This window comes from Pseudonaja textilis, chromosome Z (genome assembly GCF_049901715.1).
Source record: "Pseudonaja textilis isolate UNSWEBS1 chromosome Z, rPseTex1.2, whole genome shotgun sequence".
In the NCBI taxonomy this organism is placed as follows: Eukaryota; Metazoa; Chordata; class Lepidosauria; order Squamata; family Elapidae; genus Pseudonaja; species Pseudonaja textilis.
This window is the reverse complement of record NC_142008.1, coordinates 5,363,320-5,389,457: the sequence shown is the minus strand read 5'-3', so window position 1 is coordinate 5,389,457 and position 26,138 is coordinate 5,363,320. Positions and strand designations below refer to the sequence as shown.

Below are 26,138 nucleotides of genomic sequence, written 5' to 3'. Positions count from 1 at the left end.
CTCCCTTGTTTAATGGCGATAACCAGAAGTGGTATTCAGCAGGTTCTGACCAGTTCTGGAGAACCAGTAGCGGAAATTTTGAATAGTTCAATGAACTGGCAAATCCCACCTCTGACTGGCCCCGCCCCCATCAAGTATCAGCTGATTGGCTGGGTCTTCTTTGGTTGCCCAGCTGATTGCCTGGGTCTTCTTTGGTTGCCCTGTATAGGAGAACGGAGCTGGAAAGCAGGTTAGTGGGGTGGGGAAGGAATGGAGATTTTGTAGTATCCTTCCTTTGCCATGCCCACCAAGCCACGCTATGCCCACCAAGCCACGTCCACAGAACCGGTAGCAAAAAAATTTGAATCCTACCACTGGTGATAACCAATGAGATGTTTATTCTGATCATGCCACCCAACACTTCAACACAGAGGTGGAGGGACGATGGCCCCTTAACGAGTTATGGACTTCAATTCCCAGCACGGCTGGCTCCGGAATTCTGGGAGTTGAAGTCTACCAGTCATAAAAGGGCTATCGGTCCCCATCTCTGCTTTACCATAAAGCAAAGAAAAGCTGCTGCAAGTTGGGAAGTTTACAAACCTCTTGCTCTTTCTTCAGTGCCTCCATGGCTTCTCGAAATTTCTTTTCCTTAGCCTCCATTTCTGCAATGGTAGCTTGGTTCTGCTCCTCATAAGCCATGGCCACCACAGCCAAAATCAAGTTGACTAGATAAAAGGACCCCAAAAATATGACCAGCATGAAAAATAGCATGTAGATCTTTCCAGCAGATCTCAGAGTCTATGTCAACGAGAGAGAGGGAGGGAAGGGAAAGAAGAAAAAATAGGAGAAGAGATATTCAAGAGTTATTAGAATCATGCACGCTTCATCATAAACATATATATAAAATAAAATACTCCAATATATTTGTTTGTATTCTGTCATTATTTTTACAAATAACTCAAAGTGGCAAACATAATTGACACACCTTCCTCCTCCTATTTTCCCCACAGAAACAACCCTATAAGATCTTGAGCTGAGAGAGAGAGAGGGATTGGCTCAAAGCCCCCCAAGACAATTTTCATCTCTAATGCAAGTCTAGAAATCACAACCTTCCGGTGATTGGTGCAAAATCATCCAATTAGCATTCATGTCTGGGGTGGCATTAGAACTCACTGTCTCCTGGCAATTGGCCCAAAGTCACCCATTTGGCTTTCATGCCTGCGATAGGATTAGAAGTTATTGTCTCATGAAGACTGGTCCAAAGCCAACCAGTTTCAGGCCTAAAACGGATCTAGAACTCACCGTTTCGTGGCTTTTAGCATATTACCTTGATCACTAGACCAAACTGGTTCTCTACAGCCATCAACTCCCATAGGTTCTGGAGAGCTCACAGCACAGAAACATGTCTGCCTATTTTGCAACCACATAGAAACCATTGCCTTTGTCTATAATATGTTGTCAACTTTTGTGTTTAGTTTTGAGATTCCTGGTGATCTCTCATCCAAGCATTCACCGAGCTTATTATTTTCAAAGCTGAGACAAGATCAACCAAGTGTTGCCATCTGCTGAGACCCTGCAGGAAAGCCAAGCTATAATGAGTAAACATGACAATAAATAAGGAGGCTACCTGTTGGTAGAGGCGTTCCCAGCAGTCTTGAGTCATGAGGCGGAACAAGGAGAGAAAAGCCCAGCCGAAAGTATCAAAGCTTGTGAAGCCATGATCAGGATTGTCTCCAGCCTTTAAACATATGTAGCTTTGTGGACATGTGCTGCAGAAAACAAAGTAGATCTGGTCAGCAACACCAACCACCTGCTTACCAACGGAAAGCACCTGAAGGCAGGACAAGAAACCATGGATGGAAACCAATCAAGGAGAGAAGCAACCTAGAACTAAGGAGAAATTTCTGACAATGCGAGCAATTAATCAGTGGAACAACTTCCCTCCAGAAGTCGTAAATGCTCCAACACTGAAAGTTTTTAAGAAGAGATTGGATAACTATTTGTCTGAAATGCTATAGGGTTTCCTGCCTAAGCAGGGGGTTGGACTAAAGACCTCCAAAGTCTCTTCCAATTCTGTTATTGAATATTCATCTCCCCTCCACACAATAAAAAACAAAGAAAAAACAGAGAAGCTCTTTTGAAAGATCAACTAATATATTCAATATCTACCATAATATGCAATGCTTGACCTTATCCAAAATCTATAAATAGGTCAGGAAGCAACAGTGCATAGCTTCCTGTATTCCAGAACATGGCAATGCAGAGAAAGACAAGTCTGTCCTGTACAGATCTTCGACTTACAACCATTCTTTTAGTGACTATTCTAAACAGCACTGAAAAAAATGTGATTTATGACTGTTTTTCACACTTGAGACTGTTGTAGCATCCCTGTGATGATGTGAACAAAATTCAAACATTTGGCCACTGGCTTGTATTTATGATGGCTGAGAAGTCCCAGGAGTCATGCAGACTCAATGTGGAAGCTAGAGTCACTTAGTAACCGTGTTACTAACTTAAAAACTGCAGTGATTCACTTAACAACTGTGGCAAGAAAAGTTATAATATGGGGCAAAAAAAATCACTTAAGAGCTGTCTCAGTTAGCAACAGAAATTTTGGGGACCCAGGGAAACTGCAATGTAAATTCAACTGCAAACTCGACTATGTACCAACTTCAATTCCTTTGGGAATTTTGAGAATTGAAGTCAACACACTGCCAAGTTGCAAAGTTCGAGGAACACTACTCCAGTCTAGACAAACCAAAGTGTCTGTTAATTAAATATAATTAAACAGCCTGATTTTTTGAAGTACAAAGAAAAGGAAGAAAAATATTCTAAGACTGAATCATTGCCACATACAAGGCCCTCAACTTTATTGGCTCATAAATGAAATAATGGATATTGCATCATGATTGTTAAATAAATGGTTAGTCATGAGCAGATATTAAAGCTATTAAGAACAGCTATTCATTTATTTATACATTCTATTTTATATGGGTTCCCATCTCGTAATCAAATGACTGTGGGCGACCTATAATAAAGTTAAAAACAGTATGTACACATTCTCATTCACAATTATAAAAGGCACGTAACAAAAATTAAAAATACACTGGGCAAAGAGATCAGAGTTAATTACAGATAATCTTCAAATTATAACAGCTCATTTAGTGACCAAACTTACAATGGCACTGAAAAAAGGGGATTTATGATCTTTTTTTCACACTTGCCACCGTTGTAGCACCCCCACGGTCATGTGAACTAAATTCAGACACTTGGCAAAAGGCTGATGACTTTTTGCAGTGCCCTGGAGTCATATGATCCCCTTTTTGCGACCTTCTGACAAGCAAAGTCAATGGGGAAGCCAGGTTCACCTAACAACCATGTTACTAACTTAACAACTGCAGTGATTCACTTAACAATGGCGGCAAGAAAGGTCATAAAATGGGACAAAACTCATTTAACTGTCTCAGGTAGCCACAGAAATTGGGCGTTTAATCATGGTCATAAATAGAGGACTACCAAATGATGGAGACATTTCACCATTTGGCAGGTCTGCAAACAGGGTCTTAGGCCTAGTGGCACAATCAGTTCTTGGGAGTCTTCCAGAAAGTCAGAGGAGATAAAACCTACTTCGTTTTAAGTGGAAAGGTTTATCATAAAACATGGGCCACAGCAAAAAGGGCCCACTGCTTAAGACCCTCCTGAATCTGGAGTCCTGGTGAAACTCCTTAGCTGACGGGACCTGCAACCCGCCCCCTTTCTCGAATCTCTTCAGGACTGACCTCATTAAATGGAAGACGGAAGAAGAAATTCTACAGAAGCAAAACCATTAACTGGAGACCTAGCTGTTAAATGAAATTGCAAAATACATATATTGTGACAGCCGTCTTCCTACATACATTCAACTCTACAAGCAAGTGAGATAAATGTAGATGATAAGCTGAGAAAGGAAAGAACGGTGAACAACCACAACAAATGTGGCAGATATTGTAAGCATCTGGGTGGGTGTTAATCTCAAAGAAGAGGAACCAGCAAACTGGTTTCATGGCCATTAAGCTAGAGTCATAACACATTGAAATAGGATTTTTCAGCCCGGTTTTGGGTTTAGGTTGTGTTTGTAAAATGGGTTGTGGGCCCACAGCATTTTGGAGGTTCCTTCCTATATCCCTTTCCTTCCTTCTTTGACCCTTCCAGGATCTGCATCTTTGAACTGCTGTTTTTATTTTTCCACAATGTTCCTGATGTAACATCATTCAGAGGCATGACGGAAAACTCAAATGATACTTTGGGTTCTATCCACCTAGTCAAAGAAGCCACTCAGAATGTTAGCACCTGTGTTATATATTAATGTAATAAGGGTCAATGATTATTCTACATAATTTGAGAGATTTCAGATTGAGTGAACACTGTCTTGCTCACATTACAATAATCGGAATGTTTGGTTTTACTGTATTTGTATAAAGTTGTTTAATAAAGTATTTTTATATTTAAAAAAAAAAAAGAATGTTAGGACCTGATTATAAGTAATCCTGGACTTATAACCACAATTGAGCCCAAAATTTCTGTTGCTAAGTGAATCATTGGCTAAATTGAGTTTTGCCTCAGTTTATGGCCTTTCTTGCCACCGTTGTTAAATGAATCACTGCACATTAAGTCAGTAACATGGTTTTTAAGTGAACCGGGGTTCCCTTGACTTTGCTGGTCAGAAGGTCACAAAAGGCGAAATCACAGGAACCTGGGACACTGCAACCATCATAAATATGAGTCAGTTACCAAGCGCCTGAATTTTGATCACAGGATTACGAGGATGCTGCAACAGTCATATGTGTATAAAACAGTCATAAGTCACTTTTTCCAGTGTTGTCGTAACTTTGAATGATGACTAAAGGAACTGTTGTTAAGTTGAGCACTAGATGTATTCTTCCGCGTGTAAAAACTGAATTTGCCCTGAGAATCAAATGTGGTTTCATTCAGCAGCTGTAAAGCCATGCAGTTCATTGATCTTGCGATCATGATTTCAGCTTAACTGAACCTGAGTCCCATCTGTAAGGATGCCGCTCCCATGTGAAAAGCTTGACATAGGAAATCATATCAAGAAACAATATCAAGAAGCATTAGAATAGGCTTTGCTATTAAAACATAGCCTTAATCCTTGCCCTAGTGTTAACTGTGCTGGCTGCGTTCAGACAAAAACTAGGAGTTTCCTATATAAGATATTCCTCAGACCACACGTGATACCCAAATTTCTGTGGCTAAGAAAGACAGTTGAAGTGAGTTTTACCCCACTTTCTGACATTTCATGCCACAGTTATTCAATGAATCACTAGAGTTGTTAAGCTGTTAACCCAGTCATTAAGCGAAATCTGGCTTGCCCGCTGTCTTTCCTTGTCATAAGGTCACATGATCCATGGGTTACTGCAACCGTCATAAATATGAATCAATTGCCACGCATCTGAATTTTGATCACATGCCCATAGGGATACTGCAATAATAGCAAGTGTGAAAAATGATGATGAGTCATTTTTGCCAGTGCCGTTATAACTTTGAATGGTCACTAAACGAATGGTTGTAAGTTGAGAACTACTTGTATTCAATATTTCAGAGGATGCTGCTGGTAATTTAGAGGCCAGTAAGCAACAGTCAATATTGGCAGTTGTTCATAGATCAACTCTGCACAATTTTTCTTTTAAAACTATTACCACTTTTGAGATCAACAAGTTCTTCTCTCCAGAGTTTTCAAATTTTTAAAGCAAGAAAAAAATTAAAAAATAAATCTCACCCTACATCTTCTCTACCATCCATGCCCAGATCCCAACAGATGATAGTCCAGAAGGAAAAACTGTGTGACGACATCAATCCTATTCTTCCATTCTAAACACATTTTTCTTCTGTCACCAGCCAAAAGAACAATTACCAAATGTTTGTTTCCAGCTTTGTTGAAACTCCTAAATAACATTGCCAAGAACTTCTGAATTTAGTCACTACAATCTTAGAAAAAAAGAATGATTGCAATTGGAGAAAAAAATGCTGTCTTTTATATCTCCCCATTTGTGGTAAACATTCAGCAATTAAATAAGAAATAATTTATATGCAAAAGTTTGTCTTAGAAAAAAGTATGGCCACTTTTGCATCGTGTCTAACAGGTGTCCTAAAGTTTGTTTTCTTTTTAAAACAAAAATACATTGAGGGATTTTCTAAAGCCCTGGCAACAACAGCAGAAATAGTACTCCTTGAAAATTGCACTGAAATTCACAGAGAAGTTTCTAAGGCTTCATTCTCTTTCTAAATTACTTGTATTTATAGACGAGGTAAAACAATGAACTTAGAAACCAAAGGAAGAAAAATGCATCTCCCTATAGAGTACAAAAATTACTTTTGGATAAATCTATAAATGAAATTAAAGTTCAAGAGAGGATAAAGGTAATTAAGGTTTCTATAGGAACTATCATTAGGATGCAATTGTCAAAGGTGTTTTGGTACATCTGCCATTTGTTGGGGTGCCTCAATTTCTCTTCTTTGTATTTCCCAAAACAGCATTGGACCAAACGACAAGAAGAAAATTGAAAGTCAACAACATAGGAAGGTTCCAAATTCTATGTCCCTTAATTTTTCTTCCTTCTCCTAGAATGTTTTTGTTAAAAAGAATGTCAGCCTCTTTGGCAGTTTTGGTAATCCTTGTCTTACGACCACAATTGTGTCCAAAATTTTGGTGGCTAAGCAAGGCAGTTGCTAAATGAATTGTGCCCAAACTTTCTGTGGCTAAGCAAGGCAGATGCTAAATGAATTGTGCCCCATTTTATTACCTTTTTTTGCCACTGTTGTTAAGCAAATAATTGCAGTTGTTAAGTGAGTCAGAAGATAATTAAGCAAATCTGATTTCTCCCATTGACTTTGCTTGTCGGAAGCTGGCTGGGAACATTACCACGAGTGATCGTGTGACTCCAGGACAGTGCAGCTATTATGAATATAGGTAGTCCTCACCTTACAACAGTTCATTTAGTGACTATTCAGTTTCAATGGCACTGAAAAATGTGACATGACTGTTTTCACACTTATGACTTTTGCTGTAGCATCCCCATGGTCATGTGATCAAAATTCAGACATTTAGTAACTGTCTCATATTTATGACAGTTGCAGTGTCCCAGGTCATGTGATCCCCTTTTGCGATTTTTCTAACAAAGTCAGATTCACAACAACTGTGTTAGTAACTTAACAATGCTGTGTGTCACTTAACAACTGTGGAAGAAAGATTGCAAAAGGGCAAAATTCACTTAACAACTATCTTGCTCATTTTGTAGTCATAAGTCAAGGACCACCTCTACAAGCCAGTTTGCCAAGTGTCCCAATTTTGATCACGCGCCGTTGGGAATGCTGCAAAGATCGTAAGTGTGAAAAATGGTCGAAAGTCCCTTTTTTTCATGCTGTGGTAGCTTTGAACGGTCATTAAATGGATGGCTGTAAGTAAAGGACTATCTCTACATCCAATTCCTTTTAAAACAGTGTCAAGAGAGAAGAACAAGCCAAAATTCTGCTATCTGGTAAGGTGGAAAAGAATGACAGAAGGTACTGGGTGGGAAAAGAGTCACAGATGGCTAAATTGAAAGTGGGAGAGGAATTTCGGAAGAAGGGATCGGACAGGGGTCCCCAAACTTGGCAACTTTAAGACTTGTGGACTTCAAACCCCAGAACTGAACTACATAGAACCAAGTCTTCAAAAAGAGTGACCTTCCTGCAAAGTCTCTCTCTGTCTCTCTGTCTCTGTCTCTCGAACAAATTCTGGGAGTTGATGTCCACCAAGTCTTAACGTTACCAAGTTTGGAGACCTCTGGGATCGGAGAACAGAGCTTCCATGAGAACAGAGGGCACATTTTTCCACTATCCCCTCTGACCCTGGCAATGTCACAGCTAATTAGCAATCTACTGAAAATGTCATATAATGGTGCCCTACGGGGATGTAAAACCATTCAGAACTGATGCCCCTCCCAAAAAGGACTTCAAAATGGTCTCATACAGGAGGGCTCTTCCTTAAAACAAACAACCAGCATTTCTTTCTAGGCTTGCACAGTAACTATAGGTAGTCCTCGACTTACAATCACAACTGAAACCGCAGTTTCCATTGTTAAGCGAGGCAGTTGTTAAGTAGGTTGCTAAGTTGAGTAAAGTAGTACCCGATTCTACACTTTTTCTTGCCGGGGTTGTTGTTGTTAAATGAATCGCCCCGTTGTTAAGTCCAGCCGTCCACACTGACTTTGCTTGGGGGATTCCCAAATGACCCCCAAGATGCTTCCACCATCATAAACACACATGCAGGTTGCCAAACGCCTGAAATTGGATCGTGTGACAATGGGGGTGCTGTTGTAAGTGTGAGAACCAGTTGCAAGTCACTTTTTTCAGTGCTGTTGTAGCTTTGAATGGTCGCTAAGCAAATGGTTGTAAGTTGAGGACTATCTGTACACAAAAATATGCCTATTCTTCAGAAGTGGTATTCAGCAGGTTCTGACCAGTTCTTGAGAACCGGTAGCGGAAATTTTGAGTCGTTGGAGAACTGGCCAATACCACCTCTGATTGGCCCCGCCCCCATCTAGTCTCCACCTCCTGAGTCCCAGCCAATCAGCTGGGTCTTCTTTGGTTGCCCTGCATAGGAGAACAGAGCTGGAAAGCAGGTTGGTGGGGTGGGGAGGGAATGGGGATTTTACAGTATCCTTCCCCTGCCACGCCCCTCAAGCCACGCCCACCAAACCACATCCACAGAACTGGTAGTAACAATTTTTGAATCCCACCACTGCTACTCTTGCTCCGAAGCACCTTATAATCTCTCATCGGAAACTCTTTAATTCAAACTCTACACAATAGAGAAGCGTTTTGTATACATCTCAGGATAGTTTTATGTCAGTTTTATTTTTTATTTCAAGGCAACTGTGGCATTTAGATTTCTTTAGAAATTATTTTAAAATGCTGCTATGGAAATTCTTTTAAAATATCATCATAGACATGTTTTCTGAAGGTCTTTAAAAATACGCTGTGTTTCTTGAAAGCAACAACACTGGAATTAATCATTTTCATTCTTGCTTTTCTCTCATGCCTCTATTTCAATTTTTTTTCTCTTATGTCCCCTTCTCTTTTCTAGAATTCTCCTTTTTTAATAATTAACTGAATGCCACAACAAGCACATTCGTTAGTTCCTGATGGAGAAGGAAGAAGAGGATAATAAATGAGGAAAATACTAGCAATATAGACTTTGAAAAAAATATTAGCAACTTAACCTGATCTTTTTCTGCAGATAATGTTATTATTATCATGACTGGATGACCATCTTCGCCATTCGCATTGACCCTCTGAAGTATGACTGCCATCTAGAGCTGAACTAACAATCATGAGTTGCTCCACTGAACTGAAGCAGCCCGAAATGCAGCAATTAGCAATTAGTCTTACTGGGCTTCAAATTTTTAAAGTACTTTCAAATAAGCATACATAATGTTGTACTTTCCAAGGAAATCAATATAGAAAGTAAGTCTCATTGAACCTAGTGAACTCTACTTCCAAGAAAAGAGCTGTCAGAGTCTGTTGTAGTTTTTAAAAAAAAACTGAAATTCATGCAATAACTTGGCATACATTTAAATTACACGTCTGTGCCATTAAATTCAACTAATTTAGTCAACTCAGCTACAGTAGTTTGCATCCAATCTAACATTTCTGAGAACTAGAAATGTGGAGAAATATGACCAACAGGTAGTCCTCCACTTACAACCATTTTTTAGTGACTGCTTGAAGTTACAACAGCACTCAGAAAAGTGACTTATGGCTGTTTTTTCACACTTAATGAGCATTGCAGCATCTCCAGGGTCACATAATCAAAATTTGGACTCTTGGCAATTGATTCATATTTATGATGCTTGCAGTGTCTCAGCTTTGTGTAATCATATTTTTGTGACCTTCTCACAAGAGAAGTCAATCGGAAAGCCAGATTCACTTAATAACCACGTTACTAACTTAAGAACTGCGGTGATTCACTAAACAACTACGGCAAGAAATATCGTAAAGTGGGGCAAAACTCACTTGACTTGCTCAGTAATGGAAATTTTGGGCTCAGTTGTGGTCATAACTTGAGGACTACTTGTAGTCAAACCTCTCCCTGTGGACTTTGCTCCTTTTCTTTCCGTCATGGTTAAACACATTTTATCATAAAATGTTAATTTTAAAATTTTAATTCTGTGGCTCTTATTTAAGGCGTTAACATTTTAATATTTAACATGGTATTTTAATTAATATGACTGCAAACCACCTAGAGTCACCTTGGCGAAATGGGTAGCATAGAAGTCTAATAATAAATAAAAATAAATAAAATATCTAACCAAGTTTCCAAAGACCTGTTATGAAATACCCAGGAGCTTGTTTTACTTATTTCAGAAACTTCATTCAACAGTAACAAACAAAGAAATTATCAAGTACCTCTGTAAAGGGATAGGGGAGAAGTGAATCACACATATTGAGATATCACTGTCCAAATAAGTCAAATTAAGAAATTTACATCATTTGTACAATGACATTGCAACATATATGACGTAATCGTGGTTTCCGCACAACATTAGGAAAACTAAGAATATCTAGTTGTAACAGAGGTTTGTCCTTTCTCAGAATGTGATCAAATAAAACTCACCCAGCATCTGTGCTGTGGCCACACAGTAATGGATCTGTTGTGCCCTCTTTAATGAAGTAGTTGTCTGTAACAGAAATGCAATGATCAATAAGTGTTTTTAATTAACAAAAGGTGCAAGCTGAAAAAAATGTGATCCCCTTTATCAGTCTAAATGGGGAATTGTTCAAAATTGTCTGGATGTATGATATTTTGGCGCACTAAGAGTTGCGTCTAGGTGAGAATCCATTCCTCCCCACCTCCATAGATGCTTTTCTCCCCTACATATCTGGATAAATAGACCCCAGCAGCTGGTTGATAACTTCTGAATAGTGGGACAGGAGGCCACCAGGAGATTCCAGACTGTTTTGGATGCATCAGAGATGCACTTGTGTAGCATCAGGATCAAAAGACAACATGGAGTATATTTATATAAAGTAACTTAACATTCATGCATATAGTAATAGGCAAAAATAAATATGACATATATTGGTTAAGGATTATGGGAGTTGAATAGTCCTTGGTTTATAACAGCTTGCTTAGTGACTGTTCTAACCAGTGGTGGGATTCCAAAATTTTTTACTACCGGTTCTGCGGGCGTGGCTTGGTGGGCGCGGCATGGCTTGGTGGGCGTGGCAAAATCCCCATCCCCCCCCCACCAGCCTGCTTTCCAGCTCTGTTCTCCTGTGCAGGACAACCAAAAAAGACCCAGCCAATCAGCTGGGACTCAATGGGAGGCAGAGACTAGATGGGGGCGGGGCCAGTCAGAGGCGGTATTTGCCGGTTCTCTGAACTACTCAGAATTTCCACTACCGGTTCTCCAGAATTGGTCAGAGCCTGCTGAATACCACCTTTGCTTCTAAACTACAATGGCACTGAAAAAAGTGACTTATGACGTTTTTCACACTTATGACCACGGCAGCACCCACATAGTTATGGGATAAAAACTCAGATGCTTGGCAACCGACTTATATTTAGGGTGGGTCATTTGATCATCTTTTGCGGCTTTCTCTCAAGCAGGGTGAATGGGGAAGCCATATTCACTTAACAACCATATTACTCACTTAACAACTGTAGTGATTCATTTAACAACTGTGGCAAGAAAGATTGTAAAACTGTGGCAAAACTGACTTAGCAAATGTCTCATTTAGCAACATAAATTTTGGGTTCAACTGTGGTCATAAGCCAAGGACCGTTTATAAACAAACAGCTGGGATAAAAGAGACCTTGGCCTGACTCAGTCAGGCTATTCTTGTGGTCTTACCGATCCATTAGAGGCCTCATCCTGGAGTCAGGCAGGATGAGATCAACATTACCTGCCTCTCCTTCCCCCTTAGCTGACACCCCCATCCCCATTCTGGCTGGGGAATTATGGGAATTGTGTCTTAAAGTTGCCAAATGTGGGGACTCCTTGTCTAGACCACTAAAGGGAGAGATCCAGGAACTCTTTGCATTTTGGATTCTACTTTACTACACAGTTTAGTTTAGTTTATTGTCATTGCACCCTGTACAACGCAATCAAACACCATCTTCAGTGCACATGAAGACCATGAAAATAAACACAAACACATATTCTTCATATTCTATACATTGAATTGAAAATCCTTGATTACTGCATTAATATTGCACTATACAGTAGAATCCAACAGAGCTACTGCCCTGGGATAGAAGCTGTTTTTCAGCCTATTTGGCCTTGTTTTTATTGTCCTGTACTGTCTGCCAGATGGTAATAGTTCAAAAAAAGGGTGCCCAGGATGAGATGGATCTTTGAGAATGTTTTTTTTTTATTTTTATTTTTGTCAATTGCTTACAAGATAATAGGTATAAGTAAAAACATAGTTATGAATACATGAATACATATAAGAAAAATAAAAAAATAAAAGAAACAATAGGACAGGGACAGTAGGCATGTTGGTGCGCCTATGCACGCCCCCTACAGACCTCTTAGGAAAGGGGTGAGGTCAATAGTAGACAGTCTAAGGAAAGTTTTTGGGGTTTGGGGAAAAAAACCACAGAATCAGGTAGAGCATTCCAGACATTGACCCCACTGTTGCTGAAGTCGTATTTCCTGCAATCAAGTTTGGTGCAGTTAACCTTGAGTTTGTATCTATTGTTTGCTCTTGTGTTGTTATGGTTGAAGCTGAAGTATTGATTGACAGGTAGGACATTGCAATGTATGTTTTTATATACTATATTTAGATCGGATCAAAGGCGGCGTAGTTCTAGCTTTTCTAGGTCTAGAATTTCGAGTCTGGTGGCATAAGGTATTCTGTAACGAGTAGAGGAGTGGAGAACTCTTCTTGTGAAATATTTCTGGACTTTCCCAACTGTGTTAATATCAGGTACGTAATGTGGGTTCCAGACTGATGAGCTGTATTCGAGTATTGGTCTAGCAAATGTTTTGTATGATCTAGTTATAACCGTGTTTCTCCAACAATACGGCCTCCACCAATAGGAAGGCCCAGCATGATTTCTAGGTATGAAGTGAAATTAAGCCCTGCCCCCCAAATTTAGGCCTATTTAAACCATGCGTTTCCCCGCCATTTCTCACATCATTTGTTAGAACTACACAAGGGGAAGAGAAATGGAGGGGAAGGGCAGGGGTGGGGGATGGGGAGAAAACTTGCCTTTAGGAGTGCCCTGCAGGTAGCCTAGGCTAGAATACCCCGATAGCTGATAGAAGCTCCCCGAAGGCAGAGTCCCCAGCCACTTCAGGGCGTGGCGTGGCTGCCCATGTCCCCTCACCTTTAGGCAGTCTCTTTCGGGCGATGGAAGCTCCCCAAGTGCAGTCACCAGCCACTTCGGCTGGGGGAAGCGGCCTCGGGGTGAGTGCACACATACACTCCCCTCGCTGCGAGGCCGCTTCTATCAGCTGACGTAAGCTCCCTTGAAGGCAGAGTCCCCAGCCGCTTCAGGACGTGGCATGGCTGCCCATGTCCCCTCGCCTTTAGGCAGTCTGTTTCGGGTGATGGAAGCTCCCCAAATGCAGTCACCAACCACTTTGATCGGCTGGTAGAAGCGGCCTTGGGGCGAGCACACACACACACTCCCCTCGCCGTGAAGCCGCTTCTACCCGGCCGATCGAAGTGGCTGGTGACTGCACTTAGGGAGCTTCCATCGCCCGAAAGAGACTGCCTAAAAGTGAGGGGACACGGGCAGCCATGCCATGCACCAAAGCAGTTGGGGACTCTGCCTTTGGGGAGCTTTTGCCGGCCGATAGAAGCAGCCTCGTGGCAAGGGGAGTGTGTCTATGTGCGCTCTCCCCGAGGCCGCTTTTACTGGCCGAAGTGGCTGGTGACTGCACTTGGGGAGCTTCCATTGCCCGAGATTGTCTAATGGTGAAGGGACACGGGCAGCCACGCCTCACCATGAAGCGGCTGGGGACTCTGCCTTCGGGGAGCTTTCATTGGCGATAGAAGCAGCCTTGAGACGAGGGGAGTGTGTATGGGCCGATCTAGGTGGGGGAGGAAATTAAGTCACCCCCGAAAAGACGGCCTTAGCCGTTTAACAGATTACAGGATAGTTTTTTTCTGAAACCAAATTGTTTATTAGAGATTAGGTTGTTTGTTTCTAAGTGGAGGATGATGGATTGGTTAATAATTGATTCCATGACTTTACAGGTGACGCAGCATAAAGAGATTGGTCTGTAATTTTCAACTAGGCTGGGGTCTCCCTTTTTGAAGATGGGGATGACCGTGGCTTGTGATCATAGTTTTGGCAAGGAGCTGGCTCTGAAAGATTTTTCAAGGCTTACGCTTAGAGGTTCTGCTATGGCAGTGGATAGCTTTTTTAAGAAGTAGGCACATATTCCATCCGGTCCAATAGATAGAGATGGTTTTAGATTACATAGTGCTTTTTCAACATTGTCTTCTGTAAAATCGATATGTATTAGATCATTGTAGTTGACTGTGGTTCGAGTAGGAAATACTGGGCATGATCCATTGCTGTTTACAAGTACTGAGCCAAAGAATGTGTTAAAGAGGTTGGCTTTAATAGCGTCATGCAACATCACTCAAAACTAGGCATGCACACCCCTAACTACCTTAATTCCAACTATTGCTGGCCTTAAATGCAAGCTACTCAATGCAAGAAGCCTTGTAAATAAAATACTTGAATTTCTCCTCTTACTACATACAGCAACATTCGACATCATATTTGCCTGTGAAACACGGCTCAATGCATCTCTCCCTGACTCCATTACCACAGTAATAGACTATCATGTTTTCCGATCAGATCGTGAAATCCGTAGAGGAGGTGGTGCTGCTATCTTCTATAAAAAGTCCCTACATCTAAAAAACATCCAAGTTACCCAGGAGCTTGCTCTTCCAGAGACCATCGTCTGTGAACTGTCCTTAATATCACATTTCGGTTCTTACTATGTTACAGAGCCCCTGATTATGACATCGAACTTGCAAACAAGCTAAATACACTACTAACATGGGCAGCATCCTGCCCACATGCTTATCTTTCTTGGTGACTTCAATCTACCTCACATTAACTGGACCCTTAATGAATGTACCACTGAACCCACACATGCAACCTTCTACAATGCAGTAACAAATCTGGGACTAGAACAACTAGTAACCAACAACACTTAAGACTTAATAACTGCCTCGATCTCATCTTCTGCAATAGTTTGAATTCAATTTACGGAATACAAATTAAAGAACCCTATTCCAACAGTGACCACAACATGATTGACTTTTGTCTCAACATACATCCACACAAAAATCATCACAATGACAGAATCCCCAATTATAACTTCAAAAAAGGCAACTATGATCTTATAAACAACGATCTCTCATCCCTTGATTGGCAATTTCTATTCACTGGATGCAATACTGTAGAAGACCATTGCAACATGTTTTTACTTGAAGTCTAGAGTCATCAAACTATATGTACCATTAACAACTCCCTAAACCAGAAAAAACAAATTACCCATAACAATAAGGAAGCTTCAATCCAAAAAGAATTCACTTTGGCGGAAAAACAAATCTGGTCACGTTACCAACTTCAAAAGCCAATCCAAAATTTATGCCACCAGATAAAAACTGAATGCACCAATTATCACATTAAACAAGAAGACAACCTTCTACGCACCAATTCCATCTGTGCTTTCAACAATTTTGTAAACAACAAACTAAAAGACTCAAGGTCCATCCTCTGGGCAATGACATTAACCGTCTGGAGTGCTTTCCTATCTGCCACTGTGCAATTGGCAAACCGTACACAGGTGCAGTAAGTTAACATACTCTCTATGGTACAGCAGTAGAAGTTCTGCTAAACTTGGTCATCTCATCTTAGAATAACGAAAGAATGCCCAAAGCATTTATTATGCCCAGAAATGATGCAGTGTTTTGGCAGCCGATAAGTAGCCACTTTTCTTTCAAGCATTCTTCCCGTCCATTTTTTCCCCTTTCCTCATGTTGGGTGTGATGGTGTTGAGTAGAACTTAGCTATCTCTGGATGTGACAAGGTGCTTATAAAGCAAAACAGCATGACTGTGGCAGAAAAGAATGTGCAACGAGCCATCTCATGCCTCTACAGGATAGATAAAAGATAAAAAAGCAATGCCAGCTATCTTTTCATGCTCGCCCAATTCAGCGAGCCCCTGCAAGGCAAAATCACTACAGCCTAGGTGACAGAAAGAGGAGGGTGTTGGAGGCACTCTTTATAGGCTGATTAAGGGGTGAGCTGAAATATGCAGCAATAAAAGGAATGCTAATTTTTTAAAATAATGCAAGAAAGTGCTTATAGGGCATAACTACAATATCTGTGACAGGATTACAGAATTTGCAGTATCATTTTTAGAACTTTCAGAACTTCTGAGAATGGCTGTCAATAGTGTGCGCTATAATTTGTGTGGTGTATCGTAGTTTCCTCCAATTTCTATAGTTCTTTCTGTACTATGACTGCTATGTCATATTTTTATCTGAAAACATAAAGTTAACTCAGAAGGTTTATCTCTCTCTCAGCTCGCCAAAACTGAAAGAAAAAAAAAAGGCATCTGACTGCAGATTAATATCCAGGAGAAACCACAGTAAGAATCTGCCTCTTCCTTCTCCCCATTGAATAAACCAGGTTTAGGATTGTAGAAATAGCAGCTAGACTTATATACCACTTCGGAGTGTTTTTGCATCCCTCTCAAAGTGGTTTACAGAGTCAGCCTACTGCCTCAACAATCTGGGTGCTCGGAAGGATGGAAAGCTGAGTCAACTTTGAGCTGGTCAGGATCAAACACCTGGCAGTTAGCAGAGTCATCCTGCAATACTGCATTCTAACCACTGTGCCATCATGGCTCAATGATGCGGAATAGAATTAGATGTTGGGTTGCCCTCCAAGGAAGTGTTTTCTATCTTCTGAACACTGCTCAGGCAACAAGCTCTTTGCATGCGATAAAGCAAAATCTTAGAGAATGGGCTATGTCGAGTTGAGAGCTACAATATGCTAAATTTTTATAGGCATAGGTTTGATTTTTATTAATGCTCGTTCCATAAATATCCATGAGCATCCCTCCTCCCAAAAAGTAGAAGGAGTAAATGTACATTACTCTCAGGAGTAATGTACACTTTGTTTTGGAGCAGTAGTCCACAGTCAAAAGAGAATTTAAACAGTGTTTGCTTCTTTTAATAAATTCTCTAGCCTACTCAGGTCAAAATCAGTCAAAACTTTCATAGGATTTCATAAATTCTGTCCTCAATTTCTAATCATGAAGCTAGAACATGGGAAGTATTCTATAAAGCCATTTTACATTCTGCAGAAGCAATTATAGCCCAAGCTACCTGCCCTCCTTTAAAATAATCCTTAAAATCCTATTCCAAAGGGCAAAAGAAACGCAGTGAATTTACAGGGATTTCAGCCAAGGCGTAAAAAAATAGGAGCCTGTGAGCGATGAAAAATATTACCAGCCTAGCATGCAATTTCAGCAAGATAGTTTGCAAGATATCCTCTGACCTCCTTTCACATTTCAAATTTTCTGAAAACTACCAACTTTTCCATGGCTATTATCCAAAATCAGCTTCCCACAGATCAATAAGCATTCACACCTTTGAGCAGGTAAGTGGACCTTATCTCTTGCAAGTACTAACTCTGGGGCTGCGAATAACTAGGTTTGAAAGTCAATCTTTCAAAACTACAAAGGATCCTTAATTTTCACAGTTTTTGTTTTTGGATGGAATTGTTACATAGCACCTCAGTTCTTTTTGTTCCTTGCATTATTTTTGGGCTCTTATTCATGAGTTACTAGGAGTCAGCAAGCATATAAATAAATTATTACTGATTATTAACTGAATCATTTAAGAAAAAAATACTTTCTTAAATACTGGTAGATTGTTTGCTGCCCAGAGTGATGAATTTTCATAAATAGATAAACAAATAATATTCCATCTCCTAGTGCAATGAAGAGGAAGCTAGAGAACAACAGAGATGGAGAGATACCAGAAATATAACTTTTTTAAATCTACATTTTCTTTCATACATACATATTCTCTAGGTCTCTTAGCCCTCATTCTTAAATCACTCCCATCAAACTATAAATTGAATATTATAATACTATCCACCCTTGCAGAATTTTTGTAAGGATCATTGGGGTAATAAGACATGTCAGGAAGAGTGAGATTATAAGTCCATGAGCGGGGTCTGCTTTTTTTAAATTCACCTCTGTTGGTAAATAAAGATTAATAGCCCTTTTGTTCAGCTGAAGAAAATATGCAGAAATATTTATTCCACTAAAACATGGATAAGTAGGCTACTAAAAGTTGACATCTTGGTTTCCAGCAAATCAGTAAATGTGCACAGATTCAGCATGTTGGTAATTTGCAAGACAGGAATCTTCAGACAAAGAAATGCTAATATGCTATTTTTATTTACTTATTTACTTACTTACTTATTTATTTATTTACAGTGGCGTGGTGATGTTCACCTCCCACTCGGAAGATTGAGAGTTCATTTCTAGGCAGTGAAGTTCACAGCAGAGAAATTATCTGCTGTGAACTCCATGTAGGCGTCAGGAAGGGTATCCGGCCAGTAAATGCTCAGCTCCATCTAGTCATCCCGACTCTATCCCAGATAAAAGGATTATAGGGTTTAAAAGGGAGTTTGTTTGTTTGTTAAACTTATATGCCACTTATTTCACATAGCAGTTCTATCTCCCTCCCCCACAATATCTGTATTACACTGCAGGTAGTTCTCAGCTTACAACTATTTATTTAGTGACCACCTGAAGTTATGATGATACTGGAAAACACGACTTACAGTATAAACCATTTTTCACACTTATGACCATTGTGGCATCCCCATGGTTGCATAATTAAAATTTGGATGCTTGGCAATTGGCATGGATAGTTGCAATTCCTGGGTCACATGATCACTTTTTCCGACCTGACAAGCAAAGTTAATGGGGAAGCCAAATTCATTTAACAACTGTGTTACTAATTTAGCAACTGCAGTGATTCACTTAACAACTGTGATAAGAGAGGACATAAAATGGAACAGAACTCACTTAACAAACTTAGCAACAGAAATTTTGATCTCATTGTGGTTGCAAGTCAAAGACTATATAAAAAGTATTTATAAGTAGGTAATTATATATAATCTGTGAAACAGGTGCCATCAATAGCCTGAAGGAATAGTCTAGATGGAATAGGCTGTCATTAAAACATTAACTAAATGTTTAAATCTAGAAAAAAGTTGTTCTAACTCCTTTAAGAATACAATAAACAGCCATAGCCATTTTTCAGACTCATAGATACCCAAAGAACCACTTATTTTGTAATGAAAACAGACCTTGTAATTCTGTGAGATCCAAAACAGATTTTTTTATATTATTTTCAAAAATGCCCACTCTTATAAATGGATTAAGCAAGTGTTACTCCTTCACACACACACATATACATCCCCCCCCAAAAAAAAATCTTCTTAATTTTTTTTCAAAAAAGAAGACAGCTGCAAATTTTCTTATTGCTATTTACTCCTTAAAATTCTAGGGTGACTCATAATTCTTAAATGGCACTATTATTTAATGTACCATTAACATCTCCATCAAGACATATTTCCTCTGCCAAATCGTAGGCTTCTTTCCTAGAGACTATCTATTTTCCTAGAAAGACACATTAAAAAATCATATACGGGGTGTGTTTTTTTCTGATCAGCAAAATATTCCTTCGTTGTTACACATTTGCCATAAACATACATAATTCATCAGTTTTACGAAGAACTGAAGCTACACATTATCTGGTTTTAATACAGTTTATCAGAATCCTTGCATTTGCAATAGTCAGATGGTCATCAAAATCCTCACATCGTAACTATTAACACTCTGAAGTAAAACTCTCTGCTCTGGAGACCGTGAACTTCAACTTCCATCATTCACCACCAGTGACCACAGGAAGTCCTCAAGTTACAACCACAATTGAGCTCAAAATTTCTGTTGCTAAGTCAAACAACTTTGCCCAATTTTACAACCTTTCTTAAATGAGTCACTACAGTTGTTCAGTTAGTAACATGGTTGTTATGTGAATCCCATTGACTTTACTCACCTGAAGGTCACAAAAGGGGATAACATGACCCCAAGACACTGCAACTGTCATAAATGTGAGTCAGTTGTCAGACGTCTGAATTTTGATCAAGTGGCTGTGGGGATGCTGCAATTATTGTAAATGTGAAAAACGGTCATAAGTCACTATTTCCAGTGCCGTAGTAATTTTGAACAGTCACTAAATAAACTGTTGTAAATTGAGGACTACCTGTATTGGCCACACTGAAAAAATGTAGGAGCTGTGGGCAGATATGTCTGGTGGGGATGAAATTGGGGAAGGTAACTTTAGACTTCTCAGCAAGCTTAACAGCAGAAAAAATTGTTAAAAAGAGTTTGCTTGGTATACGCTTCTTCCTTGAAAATTTTTGGCCAATGCTGAGTATCTACTGAATGTGAGGTATGGAGAATCAGGATCACACATTACATTCTAGTAGAGAAGATTTATTGCTTGAGCCTATACACAAAATCTAATCAACTAAGAGTCAGCACTAAATTGGCACTAGATAAGAATTAACGGATTTCAAGGGGGGCTGCATTTGACTCATTTGTGGTAATGTAAGGACTCCAAGCTGATTCCTCTCTGGACTCCACCTTCTGGCTCTGACTTTTCCTCTCCAACAAGATCAAGGATACTGAGCTGGCTTCTTACACCCTAAATACTCTTTCTACCCCCAAATAAAGAAAATTTTTCATTGTTCAGATGACTTCATCATTTCCTCCATCAAGAATTACATTCCTGCTCAGAAAGTCATTGCCCCTCATTTTTATAAAAAAAAAAAATACCTCAGGCAGTTTTGCGTAGTTTTGGAATGTATAGGAATATTTGTCAGGCCTAGGCCCAAAGATGACAGAGTTTAATCCAATTGAGTCCAGTTCTTTATTTGTTTACAGCTAGTAGACAGAATCTTGTCGGACTAAAGCTACAACTTTCTAACCTAATAGATATACAGGTAGTCATCTTTGCTTTGACTAACGGAATCAAGTCACCTCTGTATATTAATTGGATCTATATCACCTTAGGAGCGTGTTCTTTCTTTTCCAGTGTTTGGGTTTGCTAAATTAAGCAACTACCAACATTTCTTGTCTTGCATCATTTTATAAGTCAAACAAGGGGGGAGGGATGGACAATATACCGCTGCTAACATTAATTATTAAAGACTTGTGTGTGTGTTTTTTCAAAAGCTTTCAAACAAATTTGGGGGAAATGGGCCCTGCCACTAGATACTGCAAAAAGCACAATTCCAGTTGGTTGACAACCGTTCTACCCCTTCTAGAAAGATTCAGATTAATATAATGCAATTTAAAGTGTGGGAGGCAATACCATGTACAAATAATTTTTAAATTCCTTTTAACTTGCTGAAATCAATTTAACAGAAAATGTATACCATTAAAAGTTCCAGGCTGACTTATCATGTTCAGGCCCCAAATCTTTCCTTCTTTGAAGTATTTTCAGTCTTTTGTGTTTGATTCTCATTTTGAGTAAGGAACAATTGTTCTTTTTTTCCAAGCTTTTCCCATGAGCATCAAATATCTCAATAGTTTGGCCACCTATCTTAATTTCTTGAAGTAGAACTGAAAAGAAGACAATGACTCCAGAATTTTTTCCAATAGAAGAAGAATTTCTCTAACCATTTGTCATATTATTCCATTAACAATGATTGTGATTCCATCCCGTCTATAGATATTGAAAAATCCTTCCCCTAGACAGTTCCTCTTGGGATTTAATGAAAGTGTGAAAAGCTAGCCAGGGAGATGAAAGCCACTGCCAAATAATGACAGCACAGGTAGTCCTCTACGTACAACCATTTATTTAGTAACCGCACAAAGCCACAAGAACAAAAAGGGATTTATGACCAATTTTATCACACTTACAACCACTGCAGTATCTTCATCGTCATGTGATCAAAATTTGGATGCTTGTCAACTGACTCATATTTTTGATGGTTGCAGTATCCCAGGATCATGTGATCCCTTTTGCAACCTTCTGACAAACCAAGTCAATGGGGAAGCTAGTTTCATTTAACAACCATGTTATTAACTTAATAAATGCAGTGATCCGCTTAAAAACCATGGCAAGAAAGATTGCAAAATGGGGCAAAACTCACTTAAGAGCTGTCTCGCTTAGCAATAGAAATTGTGGGCTCAATTGTGGTCGTAATTCGAGGACTACCTGTAGAAGGTCATAGCCACTGTCCTTCATACCTTAAACACAAGAATGTAATACATTAGTCAGGAGATTTCCATCAAAGCTCTCCTCTTTTAAAAGACATTGGAAAAAACCCAACCATTCTCTACCATCTCTTTGAATAAGAATTTGAGTGGGAAATGCAGAAGAATTTCTCTGCCTGTGGCAAATCTTAAGGTCTTTCCCCATCGTGGTTAACGTTGTTGCTTATCTTCTTTTCTCCGTGGAAGGAGAAAGGAAACCAAAAATACCTAAACCATTGTTTCTCAACCTTGGCAAGTTGAAAGTATGAGGACTTCAACTCCTAGAATTCCCCAGTCAGCGTAGCTGCCCTAAACATTTCTCCTTGTTTATTATTTCCTAGCCTGTTCCAACTGGCAACTCCTGAAGGATCAGAGATGTCCAGAGTCTGAACTACCTGGTATTAGAAGATGCTGGATCTCATCTTGTTAGATACCATCTTGTTAGATTTTTGTTCACGCCATAGTTTTATACAAAATTTCTTCAGTGGCGTGTAATTCCTTGAGCAAATGTAACTACTGCACTGAGATTCAAACTGAAATGCTGCTTCCTAATGAACAATGATAGGCGTTTACTTAATCTAGTCTCACTTTGGTTGAATTCAGCATCCTTATCCTCACTCTCTGCATTTTCTACATCAATCTTCCAACTTCTGAAATGCACAATCTTATTACGTAGAGTGATCAATAACCTTCAAACAATCTTAAGTCATTCACCTCAGCATAAAATTTACAAAATGCCATTCATATTTGGCTTTTTTTAAAAAAAAAATGCATAACAGCACCACATATGGAACTAGTGGATATAGCATCATCCAATTCTTGATCCCCTCCATCCATTACAGATGCATGTGCTGAGCCTAGTTATTTTTTAAATCCCTGAACAGTTGGAAAACGTTCAACAAAACACATGCCTCCTGACACTGCAGGAAAGAGGCAGCTATTGAATTTTATCCTGCTGTGCAGCTAATCAAAGAATAATTCCAACTTGTTTTGCTAATACTCTATTGTTGTGGTTATTATATGCAAGATGTAGGAGAAGAGCAGGAAAAACTGGGGGTGGAGGGGGTGGAGTTAAGTGTGTCATCAGCTTAGAGTCAATACATTGCTACAAATCCTTCAACCTCTTTTGAATTCAGTTGATTCTTATTTGCTGCCCATTTAGTGTTCAATTTTAGTTAATTCTTTAGTTAGTTAATTTAGTTAATTCGAGAATAGGTAGTTCTCGACTTATGTCCACAATTAAGCCAAAATTTCTGTTGCTAAGCAAGACAGCTGTTAAGTGAATGTTGTTCCATTTTATGACCTTTCCTGTCACAGTTGTTAAGTGAATCATTGCACTTGTTAAGTAAATCATTTGGTCATTAAGGAAATCTGGCTTCTCCCATTGATTGCTTGTCGGAAACCTGCTGGGAAGGTTACAAATTGTGATCAAATGATCCCTGGTCATAGTCCAAATTTTGATCACATGATCACAAGGATGTTGCAATGGTTGTAAGTTTGAAAAGTGGTCATGCATCACTTGAAATGGTCATTAAATGAGTGGTTTTAAGTTGAGGACTATCTGTATAGGCTTGAGCAATAATTATTTTGAACTAAAACTTAACATATAGTCCTGATCCTTGGCACCCAATACAAGGTGGCACACATCAGGAAGAATCTTTTCATTTTGTCCCCCAAACCTGTGAAGTAATCCTCGACATACAACAATTTGCCTAGTGAGCATTCCAAATGACAAAAGTACTGTAAAAAGTGACTTAGGACCACTTTTCACACTTATGACCATGGCTTTCCCATGTTCCCATGATTTACATTCAAATGTTTGACAACTGACTCACATTTATGACAGTTGCAGTGTCCTGGAGTCTTGATCACCTTTTCCAATCTTTGAACAAGCAAAGTCAATGGAGAAGCCAGATTCACTTCACAACCATGTTACCAATTCAACAACTGCAGTGATTCACTTAACAACTGAGGAAAGAAAGGTCATCCATTGGGGCAAAACTCACTTAGCAAATGTCTCACTTAACGACATACATTTTGGGCTTGTTTGTGGTTGTACATTGAGGACTACCTACACGTTAGGTTGGCTGTTGGCCAAGATGACCCAGGAAGTGACTTGGTCAAGGATGAACCCCAGTCTCCAGGGATCCCATCTCAAGCCTTATCTACTGCTAAGGACAAGAGTAACTGCGTGAGAGGTGTTTTTTTTTTTTTAAAAAGGAACCATATTCATTTAGTTATATATTCAATTTATACAGCTGCCCATCTCACACATGTGATTCTGGGTAGCTGTCCAAATGGTAGCTGTCTGTCATTACAGAAAATCCTCAATTTACAGCCATTTGTTTACAGTTCTACAGAGGAATGATGGAGTCTGTCATCTGCACCTCTATTACTGTCTGGTTTGGTTCTGCAACCCAACAGGACAGACACAGAATTCAGAGGATAATTAGGACTGCAGAAAATAACAATTACTACCAACCTGCCTTCCATCGAGGACCTGTATACTGCACGAGTCAAAAAGAGGGCTGTAAAATATTTACAGACCCCTCACATCCCGGACATAAACTGTTTCAACTCCTTCCCTCAAAATGACACTATAGAGCACTGCACACCAGAACAACTAGACATAAGAACAGTTTTGTCCCGAATGCCATTACTCTGCTAAACAAATAATTCCCTCAACTCTGTCCAACTATTTACAAAGTCTGCACTACTGTTACTATTAATCTTCTCATCACTCCTTATCACCCATTCCCTCCCACTTGTGATTGTAGGACTGTAATTTTGTTGCTTGTATCCTTACAATTTATATTGACTGTTTCCTAGTATGATTTGATTGCTAATTGTACCCTGTGACTATCATTAAGTGTCATATCTTATGATTCTTGACTCTTGACGAATGTATGTTTTCTTTTATTGCACCAAGACAAATTCCTTGTGTGTCCAGTTACACTTGGCCAATAAAGTATTCTGTTCTATTCTATTCTATTCTATTCTATTCTATTCTATTCTATTCTATTCTATTCTATTTAACAACCATTTGAAGTTCAAAGTGGCATTTTAAAAGGTCACTTACAACAGGAACTCACTCTTGACATTATAAGCACAATCATGTGATCAAAATTCAGGTACTTGGTAACAGGCTTGTATTTATGATTTGGTTAAGCAACCTGGGGGGGGGGGGTTGTCACATGATCACCACTTGCAACCTTCCCGGCCAGCTTCTGACAAGCAAAGCCAATGGGAGCAGACAGTTTTGCTTTTACAACCCTGTGATTCATGTAAATACCATGATTTGCTTAACAACTGTGGCCAACGTGCTCATACAATCAGGAACAAATCACTTAACAACCACTTTGCTTAACAACAGTAATTCTGTTCCCAATTGTGGTTGTAAATCAAAAACTATATGCAAAAATAGCAATGTTCATATTTCATGGCTGCAGCTTGGCTAAGGATTTTGCTTGGTGAAGGATCTCTGCATGGTTTAAATCTTTCCCTATCTTAATTTGGATCTTGAAGTGCTTTACAGTCCTAAGATTGGAGGAAATGAATAGAATCAGAGGAGCCACAGAAGTGAATAATAAGAGTACGGCTGGTTAGTTTATACAGAATTTAAAATGCTCACTTTTAGTCTAACAAAGGGAAAGATTAGTAGTGACATGATAGCAGTCTTTCAATATTTGAGGGGCTGCCACAAAATAGAAGGGGTCACCTATTCTCCAAAGCAGCTGAGGGCAGGACAAGTAGCAATGGGTGGAAACTAATCAAGGAGAGAACCCG

General features: G+C 39.4%; 1 protein-coding gene across 6 annotated transcripts in view; it reads right to left on the bottom strand.

Moving 5' to 3' along the window:
• LOC113447963 (sodium channel protein type 5 subunit alpha-like) overlaps positions 1–26,138 on the bottom strand; it is a 381,002-nt gene that overhangs the window by 209,087 nt on the left and 145,777 nt on the right. For all 6 annotated transcript variants that reach the window (XM_087917483.1, XM_087917477.1, XM_087917478.1 and 3 more), the window contains 3 exons: positions 10,634–10,697; positions 1,607–1,748; positions 580–777 (listed from right to left, as the gene is read on the bottom strand). In XM_087917483.1, the coding sequence (XP_087773609.1) occupies positions 580–777; positions 1,607–1,748; positions 10,634–10,697 (404 nt within the window). The remainder of the gene's footprint in view (positions 1–579; positions 778–1,606; positions 1,749–10,633; positions 10,698–26,138) is intronic.